Source organism: Ceratotherium simum, chromosome 40, assembly GCF_057802395.1.
Source record: "Ceratotherium simum simum isolate JZ-2026a chromosome 40, ASM5780239v1, whole genome shotgun sequence".
Taxonomy (NCBI): Eukaryota; Metazoa; Chordata; class Mammalia; order Perissodactyla; family Rhinocerotidae; genus Ceratotherium; species Ceratotherium simum.
In genome coordinates, this window is record NC_141939.1 from 2,810,705 (window position 1) to 2,837,400 (window position 26,696).

Consider the following 26,696-nt stretch of genomic DNA (forward strand, 5'->3'; position numbering starts at 1 on the left):
ATGGCCTCCCGGGACCCGCCGCCCGCCACCAGCTACGCCCCGCCCGACGTGCCCTCGGGGGTCGCGCTGTTCCTCACCATCCCCTACGCCTTCTTCTTGCCGGAGCTGGTGAGTGCGGCCGTGCGGCCGCCTGCAGAAAAGGAGGGGCCGGGAGGGGCCGGGAGAAGCCGGCCTGGGGCTGGAGCGCGCTTCCCGGGGCAGGCGCACCGCGGCCAGGGCTGCTGTGGTCCCCCATGTCCCCCGCCGGACTCAGAGCCGGGATGTTTCTTCCTCCCTCTCTGCGCGCCTCTCGGTTCTGCAGTGTGGATGGGTTTCTTCCTTCCCAAAGGAAACCCACCGCGGGTGACGGGCAGGCCACGTGGTGATTGGAGGGGTGTGGGAACGCTTAAAACATCCTGGATCCTCAGAAAGATGTTGGAAATGGACTTTTACTGTATGGTTTCCTTTCTCCAACTACTTGTTTGTGCTTTTCTGAAGTTCAGAATGGGGGGACTCTGTCTTTCCTGCCGAGAGGAGGTCTTCCAGTATTTTCTTAATTCTCATATCAGCTGACTTTGAACTTTGGCTCATGTGGACTGCCAAGAGGGGGTCATTTAAGACAACATCTGCCGTAAAGCAGTGTGTGAGATGCCCCGGTTGCACATGAGAAGCTGTCACAGCATTACTGTCTCAGTGCCATGCAGCTGAATTGTGGCCCTAATCTCTGCCAGGTAGCTGGCATATTCCAGTCTGCAGGGCTCTGCACAGGGTGTTCAGAAGAACTCAAGTAGAAGAGTTCGAAAGACCTCTCCGAGCCAGCTGTCAGCGTCCCCTTTTCACTGATGGGGACACTGAGTTCTGGTGAACAATTCAGGGCAAAGGAGTTTGTTTTTCAAACACTCTCTGAAGTGTCTAGCTTGTGGGTGATATTTTCTTACCAGGTCTGAGTTTGGCAGTGCTGCCCCTGGCAGGAAGGAAAGATAGAAAGTGGTTCCAACTTTCAATTGGACCTGAGCAGCCCTCTCACTCTTGTCATCTCCCTGGAAGGCTGGGCCTAACTGAGTGACCTTTTGGCAAACCGGTTAAAGGGTATCCATTGATGCCAAGAGGAAAGGGAAGCCAGGCAGGGCAGGCCCAGCATTTGGATGGCTCCAGCTGAAGCCCCACCCAAGAGGCAGGTTTCTGCCAGGCTTGCCACCAGGAGGACACAAGCCTGGGCATCCTGCCAGACTTTTGACATCTTAGGCTGATGTGAGTTCTCTGTGCCGGGACCTGGGCGTGCCCCTCACCTCAGAACAACCACATGAATGCCCAGGATCGTGGTCGACTCCACCACTTTTTATTGAGCACATGCTTTGTGTCAGTCACGCAAGCCACTGGCGACAGGGCCACTGCCTTCCCAGGTTCCCCGTCTGCTGGAGAGAGACTTGTGAGCACTTCCTCGCCACAGTCAGACTGTCCTGGGTGTGGCATCAGCAAGGAGAGATATCCGACTGTGTCGAGTCCGGGAGGGGTCCAGGCCTGTCACTGAGGAGGCAACTTGGGAGTTGTACCTCAAAGGACAGGCCAAATTTCCAGCCTGGGGGGCAGGAGAGGCAAAGGCCTAGAGTCCAGGAGAGACCCACAGGCAGGAGGCTGGAGGGAAGGGGCTTCCAGAATCAGGAAAGCACCCAGGGTGCGAGGGGCCGTCTCGTGCAACTACCCCCGCTATGCTGCCTCCTGCAAATGGACTCCCCGGCGGGGTAAAGTGCGTGCTTATGCTGGGCTCTGGGCGTTAAGCATCTTAGCAGATGGGGTATTGTCATGGGTTCAATTTTATTCATTCATTTTTCTTTTGAAATAATTTTAGATTCATAGCAAAGCTTCAATAATAGTACAGAGAGTCCGCTATAGTCTACTTAGCTTCCCTAAGGTCCACATCTTACCCAGGACAGCCATCAAAAGCAGGACCTTCACACTGATGCTCCACCATCAACTGCTCTGATAAACCTCATTCCAGTTCTGCTGCTTTCCCCCCTGGTGTCCTTTTTCTGGGTCCGGGGTCCAGTCCGGGAGTCTGCACGGCCTTTAGTTGTCCTGTCTGCTTCATCCCTTTCATCTGGGGCAATTCCTCCCTCTTCGTCTTGATACTTTGGAAGAGTACTGATCAGTTATTTTATACGATGTCCCTCATTCGGTCTATTGGATGTTTCCTCATTACGGCTTTAGATTTAATTCACAGATCATCCTCATTCATTGTTGAAAACTGAGAAAATACAGAAATACATATAATCCGTATATATGCATATACTCATATATACACGTATATATTTAATGGGGTTATTCTGCACCTGCTGTTGTGTACCTCTTTTTCCTTAAGTGATCGTTCCTAGCACAGAATGTAGAACCACGTGTGCCTCATATCTGGGTGCGGGATGGGGAGGTAAACGGGAGAGGAAGGGAGGATGTCAAGGTGGATGGGTGATTCTGATCCATTGAGCAGAGGATATGCTGGGCTGGAGAGAGGAGGGCAGAATCAGCCTCGTAGAAGCCCCTCTCTGTCCCTGGCAGCCTGAGTATGCCGCCCGCTGCCGCTCGCTGGGGCTGACCACAGAGCACCAGGCCTTGGGGCTCCAGCAGGTTCTTAGTCTTAGGGCCTAAGGCATCACAGACAGGCGTCATGTTTTTCTCAGGACATGAGTCCAGCGAGTGGCTTCTAAAACTGGAAGCTCAGGCCAGCAAAAATGGGAAGAGAAAGTGAAACTCATAACCTGGCTTCAGATGTCTCCATGATAGGGCGGCCCAGGGTGGACATTGCTGGTGTCTGCAGGCACACTCCCACCTAAGCACCCACCGTGAAGTCTGGACGGCAGGCCCTGTGCTGAGGGCCTTCCCACGGGAACAAGGTACCAAAAATACAAGGAGAGCAGAATTAAACAAGGGCTCCAAAGAGGCTCGAGCTCTTCCCCCTCGACTCCCCTGCTCCGAGGCCTCGAGTCACCCCTGCTTCAGGTGAGCGGCAGCCTTGTGCTCTTTTGCATTAATGATGCTGGCTGACTCGGCGAGGATCTGCATGTTCACTGCCTGCTCTTACAGATCTTTGCCTGAGTCGCTTTATTTTAGAGTCTTTAACGTCAAGATGTGCATTTTTAAACCTTTTTTTTTTTTTTTTTTAAAGATTTTATTTATTTATTTTTCCCCCAAAGCCCCAGTACATAGTTGTATGTCACAGCTGCACATCCTTCTAGTTGCTGTATGTGGGACGCGGCCTCAGCATGGCCAGAGAAGCAGTGCGTTGGTGCGCGCCCGGGATCCGAACCCGGGCCGCCAGCAGCGGAGCGCACGCACTTAACCGCTAAGCCACGGGGCCGGCCCTAAACCTTTTTTTTGTAGTAATTATAGATTCAAAGGCAGTTTCAAAGATAGTTCAGAGAGATCTCCCATACCCTTCCTCCAGCCCCCCACAGTAGTTGCCTCTTTCCTAACCCTAGTGCAGTATCCAAACCAGGAAACCGACGTTGGTAGGATATGTCTATTCTTCTCGCCATTTTCTCACACATGTAGAGTCATGTAACCACCACCACAATCAAGATACAGAACTGTCCCATAGCCTCAAAGATCTCCCTCCAGCTTCTCTTTTATAGTGCCCCCTGCCATCCTCCCTCACTCCTGGAAACCACTAATTCCATCTCTATAATTTTTTTATTTCAAGAAAGTTATATAAATAAATGGAATCATACAGTATGTATGATTTTGAGATTAGCTTCTTCCACTCAGCATAATGCCCTTGAGGTCCATCCAAGTTGTTGTGTGTGTATCAATAGTTCCTTCCTTTTGATTGCTGCGTAGTATTCCATGGTATGGATTTACCATAGTTTGTTTAACCTTTGACCCATTGAGAAACGTTTTGGTTGTTTACAGTTTTTAGCTATTATAAATAAAGCTGCTATGAACGTTTATGTCCAGGCTTTTGTGTGGATGTAATTTTCACTTCTCTGGGGAGATGCCTGAGTATGATTGCTGGGTTGTGTAATAAGTGTATGCTTGATTTTTATTAAGAAACTGAGAAACCGTTTTCCAGGGCGGCTATAGCGTTTTACATTTCCACCAGCAACAGATAAGACTTTTGGGATTTTAACATTAAAATTCATATTTTGTTCGGTTTACTTAGTTGAATTCAGATTTCTCATTTGAAAACAATATTAATTTCAAAAGATAATCTCCACGTGTGAGGAACTTTTGAATCAATGCATTTTAAGGTGAGAACAGACATCATTTATTCCCTCTCTCCTTCATTCAGGGAGCGTGGGAGCCTGCTGGTGCCAGCGCTGGGCAGGGCCTGGGGACCAGGTGACTCACAGCCCATGGCCTTGGTCTTCAGAGCAAGTAGTGTGTGAGTGGCTGGCATGGGGGGGACCACGTGACACCCGATTACCTGTGTGGGGTGAGCTGACTCATCAGCTTTTTACAGGATGAAAGGTGGATGCTGAGAGCTGCCCCAGGTGGCTCTGACTGAGAGAGTGCTTTAAGAATAAGAGTCCACGGAAGTCTTTTAACCTTCAACCTTTTCATTAATTAGCTGTTTGACTAATTAAAAAGAAGCAGCTAAGAAGATTTCTAGAGTCAACCAGTGAAAAGGTGAGACGATTCGAACACTGGTGTTTGATGTTTTCAGCTACCTCACTTGCCTGCGCAGTGGTCAGGAGGAAATACTCTGACGCCCCTGGAAGGTCATTCCGGAATCTTCCAGATGAGGAAGCGCACCCTTATGTCTTAGCTTATGAGATTAAGGCTCACCTGCATTTCACCCTGCTGCCTCTTCTACTCTGTTTGTGTGTAAAAGCCTGTTGGAAAACTTACTGACCCCCCAGCCACCTGGGATCACCTGCGTGGCCTGAACTTACTGCGTGGGGCCGAGAAGGAATTAGGGCTCATCTTGGGCCTGGCTTAGGGCTGGTAGTCGCTGTTTTGTCGTAACATTTCCTTACTCCCTTAGAAGTTGTGTTTCCCAAAAGGAAAAATCCTTCCCCTTGTTTTCGCCTGCTCCCCTTTCAATTTTCCATACTTCTGGGGAGTAGCAAAAGTAAAGTCAATTTACCCCAGTTTTGCTTTGTCTTTGTTGCTTCTGTCCTTCCCTTCGCTCTGCTCCTTACCACCACACGGCCTCACCCCTGGCTTCCTGGCACCTTCCCGGCCTCCTTTACTCTGGGAGGCCCCCGGAGCACTGAGGTTCATTAAAATAGTCTGTCCGGACGGCTCTGCTGCTTTGAGACCCTGGGCAGGTGACTTGACCACTCTGAGCCTCAACAATGGAGAGAGTGACAGTAAAGATCCCCTGGGACAGCTCTGGGGTTTCGACAAGGACTGTCACAGGAAACGTCAGCGTGTTTCAGCTGTTCCAGGGTGTGAGCCCGTAATATTTCATTGTTTTTGGTCACCTGGCCCCTTACTAGAAAGCGTGGGTCTCTTGTGAGCAAATTCCAGCTGTAAACCAACCAGTATTTACTGAGATGCATCCCGTGCTATAGCCCCCTGCTCTCAGGAGGACACAAGAACAGAAGGGGATAACAGAGGGGACAAGGAGAGTCATGGACCCTGTCTTAACGGAATGATGCGTGAACACGTAGACAACACCCCAAGATAGAAACGGAGAAAAGCAGGGGTGCACAGGCTCCAGGAGCTGGAGTAGTTGTCAGGATGGGCTTACCAAGGGGGGCTTGGGTTGGTTTGGATTAGCTAGTGGCTTGTTCAGACGAGGACTTCCTAGGACCAGGAGATTAACAAATTTATAAAGTTGGGCTGCTCGGAAAGAGGAAGACCACCCCACTTAATCCCTTGGATTCACTCAACAAACACATGTTGAGTGCCTACTCTGTGTGAAGCACAGGGATGTAAAGACGGAGAAGACAGACATGCCCCTGCCTTGTGGAGTTTGATGGCTAATGGGGCAGATGCAGACCAGCCAAGGAGATGGATAAATGGGGCTGTGCCTGTCAGGGTGCGGGAGGGAACAGAAACCAGGATAGGGAGTGTGCGCAGAGGGTTTCAGTACAGGGAGTTGTTATGCAGTGTGGAAAGGCTGGCGGAGCAGAGAGGAGATGCTGAAGCCACTGGAGAATGAGAAGCACACCAGGTGGCTGCCACCCTTGGTGTCGGGCAAGTGGACTGGTGCTCAGACCTCCAGAGGAAGCCCCGCCAGGCTGGTACTCAGGCCTTTGAGGAGGCGGTGCTGGAAGGCAGTGGTCACACCAGGGGAGGGGCAAGGGATCATGGGGCTGGAGCCAATTGCTGCTGCTGCTGAAGTGACAGTGGCAGGACCTGGAAAAGCCAACAGGAAGTCCCCACTCCTCTCCTCCCGTTGCAAGAGTCCAGCTTCTAAGGGAATTGGGCACTGTGGCTTGCAGAGTTCCAGCCCGTATCGCAGAGCAGACCATAGAAGGATGGGCGTGAGCTGAGAGACCCTTGGAACTGATCGGCACGGTCCACATCCACACCCTCCCCTCTGCCCATGTCTGGACTTCTGGTCCTGTTCTCCCCCTGACCTTCCCGCCACACCATGAGCAACCTTCCCTGAATCTGCCCCCTCTCTCAGTTCAGAGGAGACAGGCAACCAAGCCCGCTGCTGGAAAGTCAGCCCACCAGGAGGATTTCATTTAACTAACCGTGCTCTGAGGGAAGTAACTGGGTCCTCTTGCAGAGGGTGGGAGGGGCCCAGCGCATTCTGACCTGCTGGACCTGGGGAGCCCCAGATAAGAAGTCTCACTGATAGGAAGTGCCCCACCCGCATCCAGTGCCCATCTAGGGGATTTTCTCCTGGAGAACTTTCCCCTAGGGCAAGGCAGATCTGTGGGAGGCAGGAGAGGTTTCTAGAGTCTAGTCCAGATTGGCAAGTGGCAGGAAGCAGGCCAGAGTAGGGGGCGATGGAGGAGACCCACACTGGGTTCCCTGGCCTTTACCTCCTCATCTCTCACCAGCCCCTCCCTTGTGCCCTCCCATACCTGCCAGCCAGTCTTGTCCCTCAGCTGTCACCACCTGGTCAGATCTTTCCCATCTCGGTCACAGTGGACGGCTACTCGAGGCCCCACAGGGCACGGGCTCTGTTGCAGCAGAGCCAGCCCGTACCCGCGTTCCAGAGCTCCTTGAGACACGAGTCCCCACCTTCCTGCCTCCAGCTGTACCTAGAAGGCACTGAGGGGGCCCCTCAGGGGGCTTCTGTCCAGTGGGATCAGTTACCACGTGTTTGAGGCTCCAGTCTTCTGACCTATTTCAAAGAAGCCCCTCCCCTTGGAGGGTTTCTCTGAGCTTGGCTTTTCTGCCTCCGCGCTACTCATAGGCTCCCCTGCCCCCCACCTGGACCCTGCCTCTGCCCAAGTAATGCCGGGCGGGCGTGGGACGCGGGTGGCGTGTTCGTTTGAGCATCGTCCTCCCTGACAGCACATTTTTGTGTGGTCCTTCCTATGTGCCAGGGAGGAGGCTGGGAGTGGGGAAAACCCTCCCAGGGAGGCCCATCGGCTCTCCGAGGGAAGACGCTTCGATCTGGAGAATTTCTACGGCCTGGGAGGTGATGGAGCAGGAAATGGGTGGGCATGACACAAATGAGTGTTTGTCCCCATTCAGTCCAGGCTTCTGAGAGAAACCCAGTCCGTGTCTGGGCCACAGTGGCAGGCCCAGAAAGCGTCAAGTGGTGCCACCTGTGTGGGAATCAGGTCCAGGAAGACGAGGCTGAACAGCTAGCGAGCGGAGAGCCCAGCAATCCGCCTCCTGCCTCTTCTCAAGGTGGTCAGCAGCATGTACCGATCGCCTGCTTTGTGCCAGGCTCTGTGCCCTGCACTGGGGACATGTAGACCACCGGGCAGAGTCCTGCCCAGGAGCTCAGGGTCTGGGAGGAGGCAGTGAAGAGAGACAATGGCCACGAGGAGGTCACCCAGAGTGCACTGAGGGCTTAGCAGTCAGGAGTGGCTTCCTGGAGGAGACGACATTGGTCTGGTCCCCGCCCTCCGGGGTCTGGTCCTAGGCGGGGAAGGGAAAGGGGGGGCTGAGCAGCAGTCAATCAGGACTAGAGCGAATGGTGATGTCCTTGGGTCCTCCGCGCCTGATGAAGGGCAGGAACACAATCACTGTCATGCAATGTCTGTAGGTTCCCCAGGGAAGGAGGAGATGGGGGACTTTCCCTGAGCCTGCCTCCCGGGCTCATCTGGTGACTTCCCGAAGACATGTGAAGGGACACGAGGTTAATGAACGTTGTGGGAGCCACAGAGGGAGAGGCCAGGGTGGAGGCCTGGCAGGTGGGGAAGCCTGTCCACGAGGCCACTGTGGGGAGCAGGGTTTATCCCACTTCTTTACATCTTTTCTGTACTTTCTAACTTTTCTAAGGTGTACAACTAAAAAAAAAGTAAAAGAAAAATTTGCCCCTGCAACTGCTCAGTTTTTTTCTGCTTTTTTTTTTTTTTAAAGAGACAAGGCAGAAAAGCCCTTTAGACTTTGGATGGATACGAATGCTTTTATTATTCTGTTTTGTGTTACATTATAAATCTGTGCTGTTTTAGTCAATAAAAAGCTGGGTCACTGGGGGGCCAGGGGGTCTGAACGGGTGGGTGCGGTGCTGGGGGAGGAAGCCATGGAGGGAGGGGCGGAAGGCAGAGGAGGCCTGGCCCCTGACTCACTGGCCCCTCCCTGGCCGTGGCATCCTGCCCCTCCCTGCACACACCCCAGGGCAGGCACTAACTTTCCCTGGCGTGCGGCCAGCCCAGGCCCGCGAGCACTTGTGGTACCAAGGGCTCCTTATATGACTTGTTCTGCTAGGAGCAGTTGTGGATGGAGCTCTGGCCAGCACTATTGTTCCTGGAGTGGACCGGATAAGACGTGGGCCCTCACCGGGGTCCAAGGGGACTGGGCCGGCAATTTCCTGCTAACCTTAAAGCCACAGAGAGAAAATTCTCACTCCGTGAGTCAGGACACAGTGACTCCGTGTTTGGACGTGTCCTAGGTTGAATTATGGAGTGTGGAATTTCCATATGATGCTAGCTGTTTTGGGGCCCTGGATTCCGGTCCAGGCCTGCCATGCCCCTGATGGGTAATTTCGGGAAATCTCTTGGACTCCCAGAAAGGGTTTTCTCCCCTGTGCTAGAGATGTAACAGTTCCTGCTCAGAAACCTTCACAAGGCTGCCGGACCCCCAGACACAGGGATGGGAACCACCTCATGGGTGAACAGCACCTCCATGCGCACTGGGGTCTCTGAGCTGCCCACTGGGAGGCCTGCAGCCAGGTGAGGACTGCCCAGGGGCGCCCAATCCTCAGGGGTAGCTGGGCCCCTGACCCTCTAGCTGTGGAGGCCCTGGCTCCTTTACACTGACCTCCCGTCGCTGCAGATACGGGACTCTCCAGGACTCCTCTCACTTGTCCCGACAACCCGCCCTCCCTCTCAGCAGTGTTTCCCTCTACCTTCTTAGTGGCTCACGCTTCCCATGCAGGCCCCAGCGTGCCCGCACCCCCCAGCCCCCGGCTCCTGGGCTGAGACTCCTGCTGCAGCAGCCAGGGCTGTGAGCTTACACTGGGGAGTGTCTTTGCCCACTGGGACGGGCTGTGAAGGAAAGGAACCATGGAAAGAGGGGGCACACACCAGCATGGGCAAAGGCCCTCGGCCAGAGCAAGGGTTTCCACGCTCTGACTGTGATCCACAGAAGGGATATATTTTCACAGTGACCTGGTACATTGTGTGTGTGTGTGTGTATGTGTGTGTGTGTGTGTGTGTAGCTGAAACAAAAGATTCAGGCAACAAAAGGTTGCCCTTTCCTTTGGCCAGCCATCTACTTCATTTTTTAATGCTGTTGGTGACTGACTAAATGGATTTCACTACCACTAAAGGGTCTCAGCCCACATTTGGAGGCCCCCATGCTGGGGGCACTGAAGGGGGCTCAGGGAGACTGGCACAGAGCGGGGAGGGGCGAGGCGGGCTGGGTGAGGTTGACATGCAGTCATCACTCCGGTAGTGTCTGCCATGACCACAGTTTGGCCTGGGGGTCACGGGGGGGCCAGTGTGATGTCCTCAGAGGGGGCGAGGGGTGTAGGCAACATGAGCAGACTCACATCCCATGCGGTCCTTGGTGGTGCTGTGACAAGGGCTGTCGCTGGATCAGACTGGCTTTAACAGAAGGGAAATGGACTGTCTCGCACCCTGGGAAGTCCGGAGCTCGGGGGCTCTAGCTCTGGGCTGATTCTTCAGGAGCGCAGTCGTGTCATCAGGGCCCAGGCTCTTTCCATCTCTCTGCTCTTCTATTTCATAGCTCCAGGCCTAATACCAGACACAGCAATGGTCACACAAGAACAGGGACTGTCTCATCCTGAGTCTCCTTAGGCAGGAAGAAACCCTTCCCAGGAGTCCCCAGAAGGCTCCCACGCATCTCATTGGCCAGGACTAGGTCACATATGTGTCCCAGCCACGGGATGCCATGAGCCTATTGGATGTTGGGAAGTCACCGGCTACACTCCCTCCCTGTCCACACCTCCTACTAGTAAGCCCAGCTGGGGAGTATGCCCCAGAGAAACAATTTAAAAGAAGACAACTGTCTCTGCATCAAGTTATTTAGTGTAGCATTTTGCATCACAGGGAAAAGCTAGAAGCGTCCAACATACTTGCCCTGGAGCCTAATTGGGTAAATGATGTTTTATCAACTTGATGGAATGGAATTGTGGCGTTGAAAGTACAGTTGATCCTCATTACTCACGATTCTGTATTTGCAAATTCACCTACAATAGTCTCCCTTATTGAGGGGCATATGTTCCAACACCCCCAGTAGATGCCTGAAACCAATAATGGTATCGAACTCTGTATATACTATGTTTTTCCCTATACATACATATCTATGATAAAGTTTCATTTACAGATTAAGCACATTGAGAGATTAACAATAACTAATGATAAAATAGAACAATTAAAACAATATACTGTAATAAAAGTTACCACAGATCTGAGCAACCTCAGCATACGATTTTTTTTCTTTCCTTAAGTCAAGAATTTTCACCTTTTCACTTAAAGGAAGCCCTTTACAAGGATTCTCTTTGGCACAACCCGAATTGCCAGCATCACTACTCTTGTGCTTTGGGGCTGTTATTAAGTAAAATAAGAATTACTTGAACACAAGCACTTCGAATCTGAGATGGCTACTAAGTGGCTAATGGGTAGGTAGCAGATACAGCGTGGATATGCTGGACAATGGGGTGATTCACATCCCAGGTGAGATGAAGCGAAATGGCGTGAGATTTCATCATGCTACTCAGAACAGCATGCCATTTAAAACTTATGAATTGTTTATTTCTGGAATTTTCCATCTAATATTTTCTAACCTCGATTGACACGGGTAACTGAGACCACAGAAAGCGAAACTGTGGATGAGGGGGGACTGCTGTACTCACTAAAATGTGTTTGTAACCCCGAAATCGATACTTGCAATGTGTTCATGGTCATTCATGGACGTGTGCAGAGCAGCAAAAACTTTGAGTCTCTCAACACACATGTTCCCACCTGGGAATGAACAGGACGACACTCGGCTTTCTTGTTTTGGCTCTCATACTGTAAAGGAGTGTTCTTTTCAAGGTCTGTTTAGTGCCACGTCTTTCATATTTTTGTGCTTTTTGTAGGTGATTTTTCTGTTTAAAATAGCCCCCAAGTGTAGTGCTGAAGTGCTATGTTCCTGAGCACAAGGAGGATGTGATGTGCCTTACGGAGAAAATATGTGTGTTAGATAAGCTTATGGCTATGGTGCTGTTGGCGGAGAGTTCAATGTCAATGAATCAACAATATATATTAAGTAAGGTGTCTTTAAACAGAAGTACACATAAAACAATGTCATGTGTTGATCAGTTGACCACGGGCTCGCAGGAACCTAACCCTGTGTTTCCCCTGGGAGCAATGGTTCAGCATTTGCTAATTCAGTGCTTGCGGTGACTTGATAGAACTACCTCGAGTAAGAAAAATCGACTGTATTATTAAGCCATAGAAAATAAAATAAAAAATATAAAAAGGAGAATACAAAATGTGTGTTCATCATGATTTACAACTTTATAAAAAATATGTATGCATAAGCACTAGGCCTGGGAAGAGCCATGACATACAGAAGAATTGCTTTATTGTTAACATTGCTTTTACAATCAATTGAAAATCTTAGGGTTGAAAATAATAACAGCTCTAATTCCTGCCCTGTGGTTTTGGTTTGAGCTGTTGAAATCGCCCTGGAGTTGAGGCGTTTTGAGTGGACAGCACAAAACCCCCGAGGGCTACCTGCTTCAGCCACAGTGGCACGGATACAGGGTGTGTGTTTGAAGGAGCTGTGACTCTTGGGACGTTTTGCACCGGAAGTGCCCACTGGAATCTGAAGCATAGTCCCAGGCTGGGTCTCGGCTTATTTTTTCCTTTCAAAGGATGTGCATTGAACAGATAGTTGTACCTCCATGTTCATAGCAGTACTACTCATAATAGCCAAAAGGTGGAAGCAACCCAAGTGTCCACTGATGGATGAACAGATAAACAAAAATGTGGTATATTCGTATAATGGAATATTACTCAGCCTTAAAAAGGGATGAAATTCTGACACATGCTACAACATGGGTGAACCTTGAGGACATTATGTTAAGTGAAATAAGCCAGCCACAAAAGAATAAATACTCTATGATTGCACTTATATGAGGTACTTAGAGTAGTCAAATAAAAAAGAATATGGGGGTAGGGGAAAAGGAGAGTTAGTGTTAATGGGTACAGAGTTTCAGTTTTCCAAGATGAAAAGAGTTCTGGAGATGGATGATGGTGATGGTTGCACAACAATGTGAATGCACTTAATATCACTGAGCTGTACACTTAAAAATGGTTAATTTGGGGGGGCCGGCCCGGTGGTGTAGTGGCTAAGTTTGCATGCTCCACTTCGGCAGCCTGGGGTTCGCGGGTTCAGATCCTGGGCGCGCACCGACGAACTGCTTGTCAAGCCATGCGGTGGCGGCGTCCCATATAAAGTAGAGGAAGATGGGCATGGATATTAGCCCAGGGCTAATCTTCCTCACACACACAAAAATAGTTAAGTTGGTAAATTTTGTTCTGTGTATTTTACCACAATTTATTAAAAAGTGGGGTATACAACGGCCAAGAGACCCTGGACTTAAGCAACATGGGCTGTGGATATCTGCATACGAGGGACAATAGTTTTCCTTATCTTGGAACATCGCAGTGTCAGAGGGAGTCTTCAGGGAGTCCTGGTTCCCACTGTGGGCAATGCCAGAACTTGTCCTTCATGGAGCCCGTTCCTCCCCGGTCATCAGTGGGGCCAGGAGCCCCCAGTTCACTTGGCACCGCTGACCTCCTGGGCCTCAACACCTTGGTGTGGGCCGTTTCCGCCCAGCCTGAAGTTTCTGAGGTTTCGTGGTGCAGCCTGCCTTCACCCAAGGGAAGGAGCGAGTGTGCTGCATGAAAATTCAGACAAGTGGTAAGAAAAGGAATGCAGTGCTGTTGGTGAGCGAGACCCGCCGTGCTGAAATACCGCCCAGCTATGCAGAAAAACCTGCCACGGGGGCACCGCCTGTGGGTGTCGCTCCTGCCTGGTTCTCGGCTCCTGGTCTGCCCCATCCGAGCCCAGCCTCCCAGGCTCGGCCAGGAGCCCCAGCCATGCAGACCTGAGACTGGGCATCTTTTTGGCTCCTCCTTCACTCTTCACATGGGGTCATCAGTCGGTCAGCGCAGTGTCTGTCTTCAGAGCCTTCTGGTGTGTGGAGTTCAGCCGCAGCAGCCCAGCCCCTCCCCTGCTCCTGCCCATCAGAGGCCTCTCTGCTCCCAGCTGTGCTCTCCAGGTGGACAGAGCCAGCCTCCCATATGGAAAGGCAAGTCTCTTCTTGTTTCTCCCATTCAAAAGTCTTTTGTGAGCCTCTGTTGTCCAGCCCAGCATCTTTCTTCTTTCTTTTTAAACTTAAATGTTGGTTTTTTGGCTTAGTTCAAACATTCAAAACCTTGTTGCTGAGCCAAGCAGTCTTCCTCCCCCGAGGCCAGGGCACTGACTGTTTTATTGGATCTCATTCCCGAAATATTCTGTGCATCTACAAACAGATGCACATAGACACCAACACAAACATACACTTTCTTCTTTTTCTACACAAATCAGGCACATTGGGCTCACTGGTCTGTGCCTTATACAAATCTTAGAGTTTGTTCCATTTTGGTATATGAAGTTTTTCTTTTTCTTTTTGAAGGCTGCTAAGTGTTACCCTGTACAGACATAATTGCTTTAATGGGTTCCCGCTGGGTAACCATTTAGGATGTTTCCTGTCTTTTCTGTAACCAGCAAGGCTGCAGTAGACAACCTTGTTCATTTGTCATCTTGTTCATGTGCATTATTTGCAGGAGAAATTCCAAAAAGTGGAATTACTGGGTCGAACAGTATGTGCGTTTAATGTTTTGATCGATGATGTCAAAAAAATAGAGCAGTTGATGGCACCGTAATTTAACCTGGAGATGGCAATGGACTTCAGCCTGGGGGCTTTGAGGGTCTGTGAGCCCCAGATTTGTAGACTAAAATTGTAGGCATATTTAGGTATGTTTTTCTGGGTGGCCAAAGTTTTCATCAACTCCTCAGAAAGGTCTGTGCACTCTAAATGTTACCTCATTCATCCAGCTGATTGGTGTCCCAGCTCTTCCAGAAGTGAACTTTCCATCCCTCAGGAAGACGGACCTGGGACATGCCCTCCTCTGGGTTTTTCTCAGGGAACATTCCCTCCCGTCTTCTGTGCCATTCCAAATGAGTATGGCTAATATGGCCAACAATGGTTACACAACACTCACCGTGTGCCAGAGAGAGATTCGTCTAGTTTGCATGAGAACCAGATGAGAGAGGGGTCAGTGTGACCCACATCTCCTCTGTTTGATGGACAGGGACATGGAGGCACAGATGAGTTAAATAACCTACCCAACAGGCAGAGCTGGGATTGGAACCCAGGAGGGATGATGCTGCATGCCGCATGCACTGGAGTGGGTGAGCCTAGAAGCAAAGAGGTGGGCTCTGGAGTTCTCAGTCCCGGCTGCGTCATAAGGGGAACTGTTAACCATGCAGCCTCCCTCACCAGTTCATTCAGAATCTCTGGGGCAGGATCCAGACCTTGGGGCTGTCTCAACGTCCCCTGACGGTTCCAGGAGTAGCAGGATTCAGAATGCTGCCCTGAGGGTAAGATTCAGGTAGTATTTTAGAAGCTCCTTACCCTTATGCTATATTTTTGGCTTAATTCTTTTCCTTTATTATACATTTTTCAAAATAATAAGCATTGGTGGTACCATGGTGAGCAGAGCTGCCTTCCAAATTAATAAGCATCCTTCAAAAGTGGCCAAAGAAGAACTTTTTTTATTTTTGGTGAAGAAGATTAGCCCTGCGCTAACATCTGTTGCCAATCCTCCTCTTTTTGCTGAGGAAGATTGGCCCTGGGCTAACATCCGTGCCCATCTTTCTCTACTTTATGTGTGGGACGCCTGCCACAGCATGTCTTGATGAGCAGTGCATAGGTCCACACCCCGGATCCAAACCTGTGAACCCCAGGCCGCTGAAGCAGAGTGCATGAACTCAACCATTATGCCACCGGGCCGGCCCCAAGAAGGACTTTTCTTAAACTATCATTTTCAGCTCATGGATTTCGACTTAGTTGATGTAGTCCAATCCATTGTAGCTATAATACTTATTTGAAGGTCAGATTGCCTCATCTTTGGTCAGCAGGAGCCTCTGAATCCTTTTGACCTAACCCAGGAGCCTTTGAAAGTTTCCTCACTCTCTGGTGTGATGAGCTGTCTAGGCCCAACTTCCCCGCCCCAGACCTGGAATCAGCCGTTTCTCCCGGACTCCAGTCTGTGCTCTGTTCCTCCAGTTCTTATGTGCTGGTTCTTTAACCTGCTTTCTAGACACGAGGGAGCTGTTCTCCATGTTCTAGAGAAGGAGTAACCAAACTTATCATTAGGCTCCATCCTACTTAAAAGATCCTTTCAAGTTTCGGTTCAGCCTTTGTAAAATTTGTAGCTGATAATCTGTGTTTGTTCATAAGAAACAAACTCTGCCAAAATCGTACTTGAAATACACTTGATCGAAACGTCTAACTGTAACAAAGTGTTCTTCTACTTTGACGGTGAGCCGCAAACACCTAAAAATATCTCCTGCTCCTGGGAAATACAAACTGAGGATTAAAATGAGAGAGCAGTTTAGGCTCTCTATAAAGAAAGCCTAAAAAGAAAATTTGGAAAGCTAAATATGAGTTAAAAAAAAAAAGTAAAGACAAATACTCAAAGTTGTCTTACCTGTAAAGAATCCAGTCTAGACTGCTCGGGACAGAAACGAGATCAACTCTACCAGGTTTAAATTCACCTGGGGTTTGTCCTTGACCCTGGTCCTTCTACTGTTTAGAAGGTGGAGGGGGTGGAAATACAAAGTAAATAACATTCCTGTGTAACGTTGATTATGCAACACTAGAGCCATTTCGGAAGACTCCCGTGTACTCTGAGTAGATTCCCAAATGCTCAGAGGCTCCTGCTCTGACGGTGTGAAATCTGGTTGTGAGGAGAGACCCACAGGTGTCCGAGCCCTGTGCTGTGTGACCTCAGGCCTCAGTCCCCTCCAGTACGGCACCACCTCATAGTCTGTGGTGAGAATTAAGTCCAGACATGTAAATAATGTGCATATGGCAGTGTCTGGCCAGGGCAGCCTCTGATGCCAGGAGGTGGGCAGGTGACCCTTTTGCAGGCACCTACAGGTGTGGTGGGGCTGAGGCACCCTTGCCCACCCCAGGCCTGGGGCAGGTGAGCTGTCAGTATCACCAGGTATCAAGTGGCAGCTCTCGGGTCTTAGAAAGCCCAAGGGAGTTAGAATTGCTGTATAGACTAAATGAGGCAGTCTGAGTGAATGTATTTTATAAACTGTAAAGCACCTAGTGAATGTGGGGTGGTTGTGGTGTTATCATTGAATAGTTCGAAAGAATGTTCTCTGATCTCTCCCTACCTACTTTGTTCCAGTCCTTGTGCTGGGCACCAGGAATACAGTAGTGAATGGCACAGACCATTCTTTGCCCTCTGAGGTCTGATGTGAGTCTAAACTTTTACAAGTTCTGGTGCAGTCACAAAATCTTGAATGCCATTCCCACTATAGTTAGTATTGTCTGGGTGTTGACAGGGTGCCAGCTTTGTACACACCTCCCATGGCTGAGCCGGGAGGATGCTCGGCAGGTGCCGTAAAGCTGAGCCCCGGCACCTCCCCGCAGCATCAGCAGCCCCTGTCACTGGGATTGACATGTGAGAGCCAAGTTCAGGGGGGCCAGAGGACAGCAGCTTCTGTCCCTCCACACCCCTCCTCAGGACAAGGCAGCCCCGACTCACTCACAAGTTGTCCCAGACCCCCCCAGGACTCTCAAAATTCACTTGGAGATTGATTGTTAAGGTCTTGGGAGATGTGCTCCCAGAGCTGCTGCTGTAAGAGAGGGCCAGGCTTCTGGAGGTGCTGCCCAGCCCTATAAGAGCCCAGGAGTCTCTGCCTCGTGGTCACTTCCTGGTCTATTCTGGCTTCTCACATCCTGCTCCCTTTCTCTCCTTAAGAGCCCATGAGTTCTCCATAAATTCAAAAGTGCTTTTCCTCCCCAGGACGGCAGCAGTGGCAGCGTCATCAGGGATGGGGTGACATGTCTATGTCTACGTATTGTTTGTTTGTGGAATGAGACCTGCCTGTCCCAGAAAGCCAGGGGTATTTATGAAAAGAAGAACCTGAAACCTGCATATCTTTCAGCTGAGCTGGACAGGAGTGAGTGGAGTTGTTTAGTCCAGAAGGTCTCTATAACAGCCTCATTCAGAACTGAGCTACCTCACAGTCATGAGCTCACAATCAAAGTTCACTAAACATGGGAGGGAAAAAGGGAACAGGAGTGAAAGTTAACAGAAACCACAAACTGCAGAATCAGGCTACCAAGACTGAAATAATGGAATTATCAGATATGGAATATAAATGAATATCAAGCAAAATTGGTAAAAAGATACCCACACCTCAACACATTGTATCACTATTGCATAAACTGCAGAATAGCAAGGACAGAGAGGAGACTCTTACAGCAGCCAGATATAAAAGACAGAGTCCAACAAAGGAGCAGCAGTTCAGCTGACAGCTGACCTCTCAGCAGCAACAATGGGAGTCAGACTACAGTGGAACAATATGGAAAGGTCTAGAACACAGGGGAAGATATCTTAGAAGTGCTGAGAGGAAATAATTGTCAGGGGAAAATAAGGACATTTTCTGACAAATAAAACTGACTACCACCAACTGACCTTTCCTAAAGGAACTACTAACAGATGTACTTCAGGAAGAAAAAATATAATCCCCAAAGGAATATCTAGATGCAAGGATATCATCGTGACTTAAGGAGGGAAGGACTTCTTCAACTTGATTAAAAAAACACAATCTATAAAGGAAAATATTAGCATATTCAGTTACATTAAAATTAAGAACAATTCATTAAAAGAGATGATAAAATATGTGAGATGTGCTGTCAGAATATATCTGCAATATTTATAATAGTCAATGAGATCCCCATTGTTAGAAAGAATTCCAAAGAATCGGTAAGAAAAAGACAAACCTGCAACAAATTTTTAACCAATAAAAAACAATAAAAAATTTCACAGAAGAGAAAATATGAAATATATGAAAAACTTAATTTCATAAGTAACCATAAAAATTAAAATCTAATGAGATACATAGAAAATCCCAAGGAATCTACCAAACAAGAACCAAAAATCTCTCCTTGAACTAATAAGTGAGTTTAGCAAGTTGCAGGACACAATGTCACACAGAATAGATCAATCATGTTTCTATTTACTAACAATGGACAAATGGGAAATGAAATTTTAAAAAAGTGATACTGTTTACAACAGCTCTCCCAAAATGAAATAGATAGGCATAAATATAAGAAAATACCTGTAGCATCTGTATGCTAAAAACTATGAAAAGTTGATAAAAGAAGTCAAAGAGCATCTTAATCATTGGAGAGGCATACCATGTTCATGGATTAGAGGATTCATCATAGTAAAGCTGTTAGTTCTCCAGAAATTGATCTATAGATTTAACCCAATAAAAATCCCAGCAGACAGATATCATTGATATTTATGAGCTGATTCTAAAATTTATGTGGAAAGGCAACAGAACGAGGGAAGGGGATGAGCTCTCCTGAGATGGGCAGAAATGTGAGCCACCTGCTCTGGCAACTCTTGTGATTACTGTGAATGTATAGAAAGTGTTGACATCTGGTGGTGTGATTCCTCCAAACCACAAACCCAGGAGCCATCCTTGGCTCCCCCTCCCCATCACCACAAATCCCCAGTGGTCTCATAGTCCAACAAGTTCTTTTCCTTTTTCAAAATTATTTTATTACTTTATAGGAGATAAACTCCTGTGCACCCACTATATGGTGTAAGAAATAGAACATCATCACGATCTTTGGAGGCCTCTGTACCCTCATTCACAATCCCATAGTCTCTCTCAGCAGGTGCTGAGGCGGGTGGGTTTGAAGGAATTTGGGAGTGCCAGTGAGCTCAGATTTTTGCACCTGTTGGATTTGAGGAGCTTGAGGGGCAGGGCCAGGACTGGGGGGAGGCACGTGAGGTTCCTGGGTGCACAGTGTACTGAGGCACTCTCTCTCAGGGTCATGCAAGTGCAGGGTTGGCCCTACAGAGGGACAGCCAAGTGGAGACGTCCTGTGGGCAAGTGGATGTGTGGGCTGAAGGCCACAGAGAGAAATGGGCTGAGGGGGGTTCCTGGGATTACCAGCCTATGTGGGGCCTAAACACACAAATGTAACAGGAGTGAGGAGAGGAGAACTGAGGAGGCTCACAGTGACATCCCAAGGAGGCCCAGGACGGAGAGGAGCTCAGAGTGTCTGAGATAAACCAACAACAAAACACTCGGTGCTCATGTCCATCTTCTCTCCAGGCCTCTAACTAAACACGCCATCAGGTGGACATTTACTTCCTCCCTTGGGCTCACCGACATGGTGCAAGCCCAGACCCAAAGCAAACACAGGCAGAGCCGAGAGAGGACAGGACAAAGGTGTGGTTTCTCCACCAAGGGGATAATCAGTGGCTGGTTGGAGTTGAGCGGTGATTACACTGGAACCGAATCACCCAGCTGGTAACTGACCCCAGGGCGTCAGATACTGTAACCCTGGCGGCACCAAACCAAATGCCCACAGGACCAGGCAGGCACTGTCAGTGGGTGAAGGGAGCCAGGAGAAGGAAAGAAATATTCCACAGTGACTGTGAGCAACAGGGAACGTGCCATACAATGGCATAGGGCTGGGGCAGAGGAGACTGTGATCCACTGAGGACACCAGATCCTTTTGAAAGAGACAGTCACAACTCATTTCAGGCTACTCTGGCCTGGGAAATAGGTTCACTGTGGTGAGAACTATGGATTTCTCAAGAAATGTCTGATATCTGGATTTTTCATGTGAAATATCCAGTTTTAAATGTTGGCAACTTACTCAGAAATGTTTAAAAAACTGTATAGACCAATGCCATTTGGGCCAAGAAGACACGTCCACAGACCAAATTTGGCCAAGTCCTTCCCTCGGCAACCTCAGTGTAGCCCCTTGAATTTTCTAACAATAGGACCTGAGTTTACTGTGACTCAGGGACCAGCCTTCCTTCCCCATTCCCTCCCTTCCCACCTAACTTCACCCGAAGAGCTTTTAACCAGAGACGGAGGAGAAGAAAGATGCCCTGCACAGGGAAATGTGTCTGCACAAGCAAATGAAGCCCCTTGTTCATGGTTTTGTCTTACAGGTGTTTGGGTGCTGGGTCTGGATCCTGGTGGCCGCCACCCAGGTAGCAAACCCGTTGCTGCAAGGATGGGTGATGTACGTCTCACTCACCTCCTTCCTCATCTCCTTCATGTTCCTGTTGTCTTACTTGCTTGGATTTTACAAAAAATACGAGTCCTGGAAAGTCCTGGTAAGAACCAGCGAGGGTGGCCCAGGCTCTCGCGCTCCTCCAGACCGATGTCCTGGGTGATGTGAGGACAACGGGCCTTCTGGGAGGGGAGGGAGAACCAGAGACCTTTCCTGGGCCTCTGATGGAACCAAGACTTTTTATTTTAGTGTGTTTACTATTAAACTGGAATGAAAGCATTCCTCTCCAGAGTAAGCCTTCCATTGCCGTCCCCTCCATTGCCTCCCTTGTCAGGAGCACACACAGTCTGTATGTTCCTGCACCAAGCACATCCTGACACATTTCCCTGTAAGTTCTATTTACGGTAAAATTATTGGGACATCATTGAGGGAAACATTAGTAGGAAAAAAAATTCACCCCAATCTCAAGGTCCTATCACAATCACTGGCTTCATTCTTCCATATTTCTGGTAAACTTTATGCAAAATGGATATATAATCACACTGAACCAATAATTTTGGATGCAGATTCTTTCTTTTAATATTAGGTCATTAATTTTTTTTTCCGCTTATCACGTCATCTTAATAACCATTTAAAATCTTTCTGTATTGAACAATTTGAAACATATACAAAAGTAGGGAGGGTCCTATTATGGACCCTCATGTAACCATAACCCAGATTCCAGCATTATCAAGATTTTACTACACTTGCTTCATTGAACTGTTTTTTTCCTGAAGAATTCTAAAGCAAACCCCAAAAATCACGTCATTCCATTCTACACTCTTCAGTACGCCTCACAACCCTGCAAACTGGGCTGGCCGGGTGGCGTAGTGCTTAAGTTCATGTGTTCCACTTTGGCGGCCCAGTGTTCGAGGGTTCAGATCCCTGGTGCGGACCTACACACCACTTGTTAAGCCATGCTGTGGCAGCATCCCACATACAGAATAAAGGAGGATGGGCACAGACGTTAGCTCAGGGCCAATGTTCCTTATAAAATAAAAAAACAAAAAAACCTGCAAACTTTCTTACATTATCACACTGACATAAAGCTAACAGGAATTCCTCTGCACCATCTGAGACCCAGGTCACATTCGCATTTCCCCGGTTATATCTGAAATGTCTTTTGCAGTCGATCTGTTTGACTCAGGGTCCTCCCGGGGGCCGTGCGTTGCACTTGGTAGTTATGGTTCTCGGGGACCTTCTTCTAGAATGAGTCTCCCTGCTGGTGACTTGCTGAAGACCCTGGGTCGGCCGTCTTGTAGAAGGTCCCCATGTGGGTTTGTCTGTTTGCTTCCTCCTGGTGTGATCTGAATTGCTCCTCTAGTCCCTGAATTTTCTGTTAACTGGAAGTCGGCACTGAAGGCTTCCTTGAGGACGGGTTAAACCTTTCTGGCAGGAACGCTTCATAAGCGGCTTCACGTCACATCACACACAGTGACTGGTGGTCCCTCTTTCAGTGTGACAGCCTTACCCCATCAATCTTTTCTCTAATGCTTTCTTTCATCTACAGATGAGTTTTCCTGAATTGGTTATTTCATTTTGGGTTGCGAAATGTTGATTCACTTATTATGACATTCCTTCCAGAACTGATCATTTAATGACCACATGACATTCTTGTTGAATGAAGAACACTGCTGAGAGTTAACACAGAGACTCAGAAACGGAAATCTAGGGTTAGATGACCCTGACTGAGTCAGCTCTTCCACGTGTTAGCTAAGCCTCAGTTTCCTCATCTGTGAATTGGAGGTAATGATAGTAGCAGCCTTACGAAACTAGCTGTGGAAATGAAATGAGACAACATGTGTACACTGTGAGGACAGTGCCAGCACATGGTAGGTCTTCACAAGGCTCATGGTTAAGAGCATTGCAGTTATTGTGGCCTGGGTTCAAATGCTGGCTCACCCATTTATTCATTGACCTTAACCCTGAGCTTCCATTTCCTCAAAATTGACAAAGTTAAGTGAGATAAATGAGAGAAGGGCTTAGCGTAGAGCTTGGCACAGAATAAGCACCCAATCAGTGTTGGCAGGTGTTAATATTATTATTGCCATTTATTACTCCACTATTGTTGGCTACATAGACGTTTCATTGGAAACACTGCCAAAAAATAAAGCAGGAGTTTCAGGAGCTGGCTTGTCTTTTTTCCTCACTCTTCTCACCTATATAGTCAGAGTGGGAAGTGCTCACCTGTCTACGTGCCACGTGACGAGGCCTCTGCTCTGCCTTTCCAGGACAGCCTGTACCACGGGGCCACTGCCATCCTGTACATGAGTGCGGCCGTCTTACAGGTGCATGCCACGATCGTCTCTGAGACCCAGAACCTGAGCAATTACTACATCAACACCACAGCCTCGGTGAGCGCTGGACAACACGACCACCATGGAGGGAGGGCATCATCTGAGGCTGAGTTCGGTCTCATGTGTACAGACAGCCTGACCCTCAGGCTGACGGAGCCTGGAGGACGGAGGAGGGGTGTGTGTGTGAGTGTGTCTGTGCGTGTGTAAACAGGTGTGCCCAGCTCACGGAGCACCAAGCCCAAGTTCAGGGGACACTCTCGTCTTCTGTTTTTCCCACCTCAGCCTTGAGCCCTCTTCCATCCACTACACTGTCCTTGGAATATTTTTTTTCCAAAACGCAAACTGGAACATATCTTTCTCTTGTGTTGAAGATCCTTCGATGGCTCCCACTGCTTGTGGCATGGAGCCCAAAGTCCTCAGCATGGTGAACTGCGTGTCCTGCAGTGACCGAGGTCCACAGGAGGACGGTGGTGGCTGATGGACCCGAGGCAGGTGGTCCAGACGAGTCGTGGGAGGAGCAGGACCCCGAGACCTCAGGCCCCCTGGGACCAGAGACTCGAGGCCAGCTCTGCCTCCCCTCTCCAGGCTCTGCCCAGCGGCCTCTTTTCTGTTTGTGGAACGGCGCCCTCACGTGGCAGGGAGCTCACAGCCAGGAGATTCCTCCTCTGGAGCAGCCTAACCCTCCTCCTTAATCCCACCTTGAAAACTTCCCGGGAAGCACTCGCATTCACAGGCTGGGTCTGAAACCATCCCTGACCAGTCACTGTGAACAGAAAGGTCGAGTCTTGTGCAGTCTGGGGGCTCCTGCAGGAATCAGGTGGCAGGAGGAAGGGGTCCAGCATGGGGTGCTGTCCCCAGCATGAGAATGGGGTGGAGGCAGCACTGTGACCCACTGGGGGGCCACAAGGTAGTTGAGCTGCCTTCCCGGCCTGTCTGCCTTCTTTCCGTCCTCATCAAGTCTTTCTAACTGCCCTAAACTGACACGTCCTGCCATGGCCCCCCCGGCCTCCAGGGCCTCGCCCAGCACCACCCCGACCTCCCCTCCTGCTGCTCGCCCTCAGTCAGCTGTTCCGGCCACACTGGCCTCCCGCTGCCCCCTGAACACACAGACACGCTGTGGCCTCAGCCTTGGCAAGGACGCCCTCCTCCAGGAGGCAGCTGCCTCGCCCCTTCTGTTCTTTTCTCACGTGTCGCCTTCTCAGTGAGGCCCTCCCTGTCCCCCCCAGCATCCCCGTCCCCCATCCTGCTTTATTTCCTCCTGGGCACCTATCCCCGGCTAACCTACTGCCGTGCTGGTTTACCTGGTTTATTTTCTGCTTCTGCCACTGAAATGTAAGCTCCACGAGGACAGGAGCTTTTGAACGTTTGATCGCTGTTGTAGCCACTGTCATTTTTGAAGTAGAGCAGGTCCCTAAAAGATATCTGCTGAATGAAAGAATGAATGAATGAATGAGATCACAGTGTGAGTGGACAGTGGGGCAGAGTGAGGCTGGAGCGGGCGGCCGGGCGGCCGGGCCAGAAGGCGTGTTGGGGCGATGGCCTCTACCCTGAGAGGCGGGAGGCATCACAGGGTTTTACTACATGATGCAGCCACGAGCGCACGTGTCCTCTGCGGTGGATTAGAGGGGCGGAGGGCAGAAGAGGACAGGCTGAGGCCACGAGGAGCCCTGGCGAGGGACGAGGGCGGCTGAGACGAGGGAGAGGTGGACACACCGGGAGGCGGTCAGGCAGGACGATCAGGCGACTCTGGGGGGCTCTGGCCGTGGCGGGTGGGGAGGAGGAGTGGGAGGGGTGGGGCTGAGGGCCCTGGGGGGGGGGGCCGCAGGCGGTGGCGGCGTCTGGCATCTCTAACACGGTCCTTCTCCCGTCCTCTTCCAGTTCTTTGCCTTTATCACCACCCTGCTGTACATCCTCCACGCCTTCAGTAACTACTACCACTGAAGAGGCGGGGAGCCGCGCCGACGCGAGAGAGGCTCCATAAAACCCGGATTATTGGCTCCCAAAAGCAGTGATCAACATTCGCCATCTGGATGATAAACAGAAGATCAACAAAAACAGGGATTATCAGACCATCTTTTCAGACTCAAACATGAAGTCACACTCTGGCATGACTGTTTGGACATTTTAGTTTATAATGAATATGAAAAACTTGTGTTTTTGTGTTTTTTTTTTTTTTTTGCCTGGAAAAGTAACTGTGTCTTGGAATTATCTGACAATGAAACTCCATCTTCTGGAAAACTAATATCCGAAGCCCTCACTGTTGAGAATCCCAGACCTCCCACCATCTGGCCTCTCTGGGGATTCCTCCTCAGCAGTGAGGTTCCCAATAGTGGGTTTATGGGAACATTCAGTCTCATTTTCTTAAATCGACATGGTGCCGTCAACGCCTCCAGATCCAAAGAAGATCCACAGACCTTGTTCCTGCTCCGCGGTTCCGCCTCTGCTCTGGAGAGTGGTCCAGACCCACTCCCCCTCCTGGGGAGGCTTACAGGGACGAGCACACTGCCCGCCCCCCGTTCCACTTCCTTCCCTTCCCTCCCCGGCTTTGGGATCCAAGGGAAATCTGCGTAAAATCAACTTTGGGGTAGATTTGCGGGGAAAATAAGTGATTGACTCTACAAAATTGTCAGACAGGAAGACCTGGGGAGGGGAGGAGGGTCCAGGGAGAGGAGGGTGTAACCCGCTTCTCCACAAGTCAGACCTCTCAGAAAACTGCGGGGCTGCTGGACGCCTGTGTCAGGCCTCCAAGTCCCCACTCCATAAGGACTAGAGTCTCCTTGCCCCTCAGAAAAGACCATCAGGGAAGGCGGCAGCACGTTATGTGCAAGGATTCTCCTCTGGGCTCCTGTCACACCAGTGGGACATCTCAGGAGGCTGGAAAGGACCCGGCCCCAGGGCCCGTGCTCTTCTGTGTGTATCCACTCCCCTCCATCCCCTGAGTGGTGTCGACTGGGGGCCTGGACCACTCAGCGCCTCATGCATGAAGGGCTCACAGGGGCCTGGACATGCAAAGGCGTCTGCAATGTGGGGCCATTCTCAAGGAAAAGGCTGGCGTTGTGCACACGGAAACGCAGCATCGAGGTGCTTGGTTTCACAGGAAGTGTTTTTCAACAGAAAGCTGTGCTCTGATGTTTCTCCACCTGGGGGGGGCTCCAGCCGCTTGTGCCCGGGTCTCTGTGCTGGGGCTCCTGCCCAGGCCAGTCAGGAACAGCCCCGTGACCGCACATGCCTGCTGTCGTATTGAAATGAAATGAATTGTTACGTGGAAGGGACTTGTCCCACCGGCTCTGGGGCTTACAGTTGTGTGTCAGCTTTTTCCTGCTCCTGGCGGGGGAGGGGCACAGGAGTCACCGAAGAGAAACTCTGGCTTCTGTCCTTGACGGCTCACCGTCTAATCGCCCGGAGATCTTGAAAATCCACCGTTTATCTCTCACCTTATTGCCTGGCAGCCGTCTGGGAGGATCCCTGTTCAAGATTTACTGAGTAGCCACATCCAAATAAAGGTGTTGAGACGG

The 26,696-nt window shown here is 50.0% G+C and overlaps 1 protein-coding gene across 2 annotated transcripts; it reads left to right on the forward strand.

Moving 5' to 3' along the window:
* On the forward strand, positions 1–26,696 carry MALL (mal, T cell differentiation protein like). 2 transcript variants are annotated; one of them, XM_004435798.3, is made up of 4 exons: positions 1–108; positions 20,781–20,948; positions 23,116–23,238; positions 25,060–26,696. In XM_004435798.3, the coding sequence occupies exons 1-4, from the start codon at positions 1–3 to the stop codon at positions 25,120–25,122; spliced, it is 462 nt and encodes a 153-aa protein (XP_004435855.2). In that variant the 3' UTR covers positions 25,123–26,696. The 2 variants fall into 2 exon arrangements, with proteins under 2 accessions (XP_004435855.2, XP_087282481.1); XM_087426355.1 differs by lacking the exon at positions 1–108 and adding an exon at positions 8,744–8,935.

What these genes read in the sequence shown, in the direction of transcription:
- MALL (XM_087426355.1), top strand. Translation starts at nt 8,744, where the DNA reads ATGACTTGTTCTGCTAGGAGCAGTTGTGGATGGAGCTCTGGCCAGCAC. An exon ending in CAGTGACTCCGTGTTTGGAC is followed by an intron (nt 8,936 to 20,780) that starts GTGTCCTAGGTT and finishes TTTGTCTTACAG; the next exon opens with GTGTTTGGGTGCTGGGTCTG. An exon ending in ACATCAACACCACAGCCTCG is followed by an intron (nt 23,239 to 25,059) that starts GTGAGCGCTGGA and finishes GTCCTCTTCCAG; the next exon opens with TTCTTTGCCTTTATCACCAC.